Below are 6,366 nucleotides of genomic sequence, written 5' to 3'. Positions count from 1 at the left end.
ATATATATATATGTGTGTGTGTATGTGTATGTGTATATATATATATATATACACACACAAAACAGAAGTAGTTAAACACAGCACTCCACAGATCCAGGAAATTAGGCCATATGCTCGTCACCAGTGGATGAATCAGTTCCCCTTCTTTTTAGATAGAAAAACAGCGTAAAATATAGTAACGGCACCAGGACTCCAAGACAGATGAAAAACAGGGTGGATTTATTCACCTCAAGACACAGTAACGTTTTGGTTCAACAGGAACCTTTCTCAAGCCATCACAAACTAACAATGGTGTCAAGTTTAAATAGAGGGAACATACATCAGCTAACAATCAAGTTATTTAATGTACAAAACCCATTAAATGTGTCAAAACAATATCCAACAACATTATAAATATTAGTGCAAAAGTGCATCTCTTTGCATTTAAAAGACCAGGCATAAACAGTGTTACATTTATATTTAAATCCCGTATAAACAACATAAATAGTGACAAATAATGATAATTAGACTGATAAGGAAGGAGGCAGGGGCCAATTGTATCCAGGTGTAAATCAATAAACTTACAGTAAGGAGTCAATCTGTAATGTCCGCATAGCCAGCGTGTGGAATAGGCGCGCGTCAACTGCGCATGCTCCAAGATGGCGTCCAAACCGGATATTCAATCCGGTGGAACGCATCGAGCGGAGCTGTTGTGACTGCGCATGCGTGGACACGGAACTTGCGTTCCAGCCATGACACGCAAGTGACAATATCAACACAACCGCAAGGTAAATAGAAAAGATACCAAAACATAAATTGGCTGCAATTAGAGCGTCATCTATAGAATAGAATGAGCACTGCGATGCATCATCAGAAAAAATAGATAACACAACGCAGCGCTCATAATACGCAGCAATTCATCTAAGTTAGTCACATTGAAACTGCAATCGCAGAGTCTGGGAATACCCACAGTCAACTAGTATGCAATGTGACAATAGTCACCATGAACACATTTAAAGGAACCTCACTTGGCAAAATAGTACACATCCCAACCAGGAATGTAAGATATATCGGACAAACCATGTCACGATAAAGAAAAACCATTGGTTCCACAAGTGTAAATTGCATATTTATTGACAGTGTGACAAACACTTATAATGATAATATTAGGTTGAAAACCTAAAGAAAAAGGTTTTACAAGGAAATCTTGAAATAAACCCTAGCTCCAGTTCAAAATTGCAGTACAACCCAATAATTCAATACATAACATCACAAAGGTCTATTCAGGACATTGCAATGACAAATTGATAGAAAGAATTCGGAATATAGTTTGATGATCCCAGTAGCCTCTGCTACCTTCCAACGTCCTTCAGTGTACATCAGTGTCATATTTCTAAAAAACAAGAAAAAGAAATGTTTAGAAATATAAATAAAACACAATTCAAAAATACAAATAAATTTGAAAAAAGTTAAAAAATGCATATATAATTGAAGTCAAAATCGGACCCCCAAGAGATTTTTCTAAAACATGCAAATGACACAGACTACACCATGGTGAGCAAAAAACATACACAAAAACCCCCCACTATGTTAGATATGGGGGCCACAGGGATACTCTATGTTCAACCCCTTGGGAGACATAGTATCTAACCTATAAATCCACTCCAGCTCCTTCCTTTTAAGAGCCAGACCTCTGTCACCACCACGTCTCAACTGAGGCACAGAATCAATTATTCTGAATCTCAATTGTGACAAGCTGTGATTTTTCTTAACAAAATGTCTTGACACAGGCAAATCTTGTCTCTTGGTTTTAATATTTGATTTGTGATTTCTCAACCGAAGACGCAATTCCGTTGTGGTCTCACCAACATAGTGTAGACCACAAGGGCAGCTCAGGAGATAAATCACAAAAGACGATTGACATGTAAAAAAGCCTCTAATATTTATAACTCTATCTTTTTGGGGATGTTTAAACGAACTACCTTTAATCATACTGTCACAAATATTACAACTAAGGCAGGGGTAGCAACCATTTTTAGGCGGTGCCAGAAAAGTCTGGCTCTTTCGATGGGACCCAATGTCCGCTTTAACAATGCTACTTTTAATCGTTTTACCTTTTTGTATGCCATCATAGGCATCCATATTAATGCCGTATTTGTCAGTTATGGATTTAGAATGGGATGACACAAAAGCTCCTGTAGTACACCTATGTGTAGATGTCCCGATACTTTTGTCCATATAGTGTATATCAGGTATAGATTAGCATAAGCTATTTGAAACTTAGTGTCCATTTAAGTATAGCGATCATTCTATGGCAAATTATTTAAATGGTCATTAAAAGAAAGACATACAATCTGGGCAAGCAATATTACATATGTTTGGACATGTGTCTTATTTTCAACTGTACTAACCATGTATACTGACAAATTAATTTATTATTTATATTATTATAGCCTTGTAATCCTCTAATTGTATGTTTATTCCATACCTGTAACACCGTTGTCTCAAGGCAGAAATACATTACAATCTAATGTTTTTTCCTTTGTAGAAGGTGCTAGAAGAAAACCTTTTTATGTTTCATCCATCACACCCAAATGCACTTCTCCAACTGAACAATCATACTGAAAATATAATCCTGTTTGGTGGTGAGTTCATGTTCTAAATGATCAATAGAACATTTTTATTAATGTCTTACATGTTATACTGTTTAACGGGCTCTCTGGTTTCGAAAACCCATTTTTAAATACCCTAATTGATAGCGAGAGAGAGAGGTCCCCGATTCATGATCCTCATCTGATCGCAAGAGGGGACAGAGGACCTGTCATCTACATAGACACCCTATTGGTTTCTATGAGAACTGTGTAAAATTAAATACTTGCTTTTAGGTTCCACCACATATTACATCTGATCCGTGGGGGTCCCAGCAGCAGAGGACGTCATGTGATCAGCTTATCGTTGTGGGACCTTTCTAACAAAAATGTGTCCAAAGCAGATATTTCATTAACATAATTGTTCATTGGCATGCTGGCTTTATAGTATCTGTATCATAGCTATGTACACCAGGTACATGATAGATAAAGGTGTGGGTACAAAAACATGTTGTTATCCAGTTTCTAACAATTTATTTTCTTTCCGTAGCTACACTGTTTGAGCGCAGCCGGCATGCTTGTTACGTTTTGCTGACAGGTCCCAACACAACACAAAACCCTGGTACTTTAACGGTATCTAAGCGGAAGTTAAAGGAAGACATCAGTAATGGAAAAGTCATATGGTTTGGCGCTGAAGAGGTCAACACTGAGGAAATAAGAGATGATTTTTTCAGAATGAGATACTCTAGTCACTAGCATGAGGAAACCTAGGTACTGAACTATGGCAAATATAGTTTGCACTATTACATCAGTCTTTACCTCATATAATTCACAATATCAGATGCAAGACAAATTTCCAGATTAAGAAGAGGAGCTTTCCATTTATTTTCTAATACAATGGTTGGTGCACTGAGTTTAATGAGAATGTAGCATTAAGTCTATGGACAACTGGATAACCAAGGTCAGGGCTTTATTTAAACATATGTACACTGTACAGCCCAACATAAATCTTAACTGTCTCTAAGAAAGGGAAAAATGTTAATGATTTTGCCATAAACAGGATAATTTTTTTTGGCATTTTCATTTTATTTTCTAATTATAACAAATGTGTAATATACAATATGTCCCCCTTTATAATTAGTAAAATTGATAATTTAAACTTTTGTACTGGAGAGGATAAAGTCTTTAGACACCCATGTGTATTGATTCTTGTCCCAGAAGGAATACCTGTAATTAACTATACAAACGACCTGGGAGAGAGATTTACTAAGCAAAATGCACTCAAAAACTTGCATACATGGCGTGCTTCAAAATTCACTGTGTTTTAGAAATTTTGTGCACGTTCCCAGACAGTTTTTTGAAAAGTGTTTAAAAAAAGTGGTGTCACTATGAGGATTATTAAAATGCGCTAGATTTATTAATGGCGTGCACATTTTTTTTTTCGAAAATACTTAGGTTATGTATAACATTCGAGAGGTGGCATAGGGAAAGATGCACCAAATTTATCATGCAGTGTACGCGATTGGGTAAAGTGAGGGAAACCGCCCCATATTCATCACACAGTTCTTGAGACATCATGCCAGTAATATTTAATGAAATTCTATTAGGATGTACTGTGAAAATTGAACATTTCAATTTGTTAACAACAAAGGTGGAAAGTAGATACAGGTGACTATATACATTTGTAATAGAAAAAAAAAGTTAATTACTAAGACGTTTAATAGAAGCCCCCCTTATCTTCTCTAACTATAATTTTTATGAAGAGATAAAAAGTTTACAATAAAAAATGTAAGGTATTTAACAGACTAAAACATATTGGTACTGATAAAATAAGAAAAAGCATGGTAGACCACTCAAGCAAACAGAGAAATAAATTAATAATTCACTATTAAAGTGAATGTCCACCATTGAATACAGGGTTTTTTGTGGGGTTTTTTCTTATCAAAATAGGTTTAGAATTCTGTGCTGACTGATTTCTTAATATGCCATTATACGATATTTTGTAATATAGAGAGCACCAAGTCACACACACACACATATATATATATATATATATATATACACACAAACACAAATATATAAATATAGAAGAAATCCCACAGCACAACACAAACATGCTTGAAAAAGGTCCCATAGCAGGATGGAAATGTTGCAGCTTGTGTTGACTGAATAAACCACTATTCTTATTATATTGGAGTGCTGTGGGATTTCTTCTATATTTACCTATTAGTATAATAATATATATATATATATATATATATATATATATATATATACTTTGTCCATTCATCTTTCCCTCAACCCCATTCCCAGCTGCTGAAGAACACCCCGACAGGATGATGATGTTACCACCACCATGCTTCACTGTGGGGATCTGTAGGAATGGTATTGGGCAGGTGATGAGCAGGGCCTGGTTCCTCCATACATGACGCTTAGAATTTAAGGCCAAAAAAGTTAAATCTTGGTTTCATCACACCACAGAAACTTGTTTTTCACAGTCTGAGAAGTGCTTTTTTTTTTTTTTAAAACTCCAGGCGGGATTTCATGTGTCTTTTACTGAGGACAGGCTTCTTTCTGGCCACTCTGTCATAAATCCAAGATTTGTAGAGTGGCCGCAGTGATTTCTTTTTACTTTAGCTCAAGGCCTCAACATAACAAAATGTGAAAAAAGTGAAGGCGTCTGAAGACTTTCCAAATGCACTGTATATATATATGTTTGTGTGTGGGTGTATGTGTATATGTGTGTATATATATATATATATATAGATATATCTATATATATAGATATATATATATATATATATATATTTACACACATACACTCACTTCTATATTTACACTTTTCTTTTGTTGGCTCTTAAAGAGGCTCTGTCACCAGATTTTGCAGCCCCTATCTGCTATTGCAGCAGATAGGCGCTGCAATGTAGATTACAGTAGCGTTTTTATTTTTAAAAAACGAGCATTTTTGGCCAAGTTATGACCATTTTCGTATTTATGCAAATGAGGCTTGCAAAAGTACAACTGGGCGTGTTGAAAAGTAAAAGTACAACTGGGCGTGTATTATGTGCGTACATCGGGGCGTGCTTACTACTTTTACTAGCTGGGCGTTGTGTATAGAAGTATCATCCACTTCTCTTCAGAACGCCCAGCTTCTGGCAGTGCAGCACTGTGACGTCACTCACAGGTCCTGCATCGTGTCGGCACCAGAGGCTACAGTTGATTCTGCAGCAGCATCAGCATTTGCAGGTAAGTAGCTACATCGACTTACCTGCAAACGCCGATGCTGCTGCAGAATCATCTGTAGCCTCTGGTGCCGACACGATGCAGGACCTGTGAGTGACGTCACAGCGTGATCTCTGGAGAACACGGCTGTGTCTGCATTGCCAGAAGCTGGGCGTTGTGAAGAGAAGTGGATGATACTTCTATACACAACGCCCAGCTAGTAAAAGTAGTAAACACGCCCCGATGTACGCACATAATACACGCCCAGTTGTACTTTTACTTTTCAACACGCCCAGTTGTACTTTTGCAAGCCTCATTTGCATAAATACGAAAATGGTCATAACTTGGCCAAAAATGCTCGTTTTTTAAAAATAAAAACGTTACTGTAATCTACATTGCAGCGCCTATCTGCTGCAATAGCAGATAGGGGTTGCAAAATCTGGTGACAGAGCCTCTTTAAAATAAATTATACTAATTTATAGTTTATTTAATTAGTAGTTCCATTTGAGGTGCTGTACTTTTCTTCAAATCTACTAAACTGTGATGGGTGTAAACATAGAAATAATTTAACCCATTA

At 36.5% G+C, this 6,366-nt stretch overlaps 1 protein-coding gene and 1 long non-coding RNA gene across 5 annotated transcripts in view; one reads left to right on the top strand and one right to left on the bottom strand.

Moving 5' to 3' along the window:
• Positions 1-3,984, top strand: part of FAM234A (family with sequence similarity 234 member A) — a 197,229-nt gene extending 193,245 nt beyond the window's left edge. For all 4 annotated transcript variants that reach the window (XM_075830027.1, XM_075830026.1, XM_075830025.1 and 1 more), the window contains exons 11-12: positions 2,528-2,624; positions 3,118-3,984. In XM_075830027.1, the coding sequence (XP_075686142.1) occupies positions 2,528-2,624; positions 3,118-3,323 (303 nt within the window). In that variant the 3' untranslated portion in view covers positions 3,324-3,984. The remainder of the gene's footprint in view (positions 1-2,527; positions 2,625-3,117) is intronic.
• Positions 77-6,366, bottom strand: part of LOC142655632 (uncharacterized) — an 81,919-nt gene continuing 75,629 nt past the window's right edge. The window contains exon 3 of the long non-coding RNA XR_012849526.1: positions 77-1,372. This is a non-coding gene — a long non-coding RNA (uncharacterized LOC142655632). The remainder of the gene's footprint in view (positions 1,373-6,366) is intronic.

Source organism: Rhinoderma darwinii, chromosome 6 (genome assembly GCF_050947455.1).
Source record: "Rhinoderma darwinii isolate aRhiDar2 chromosome 6, aRhiDar2.hap1, whole genome shotgun sequence".
Taxonomy (NCBI): domain Eukaryota; kingdom Metazoa; phylum Chordata; class Amphibia; order Anura; family Rhinodermatidae; genus Rhinoderma; species Rhinoderma darwinii.
Note: the sequence above shows the minus strand (reverse complement) of the source record. Positions and strands in the feature narration are given on the sequence as shown.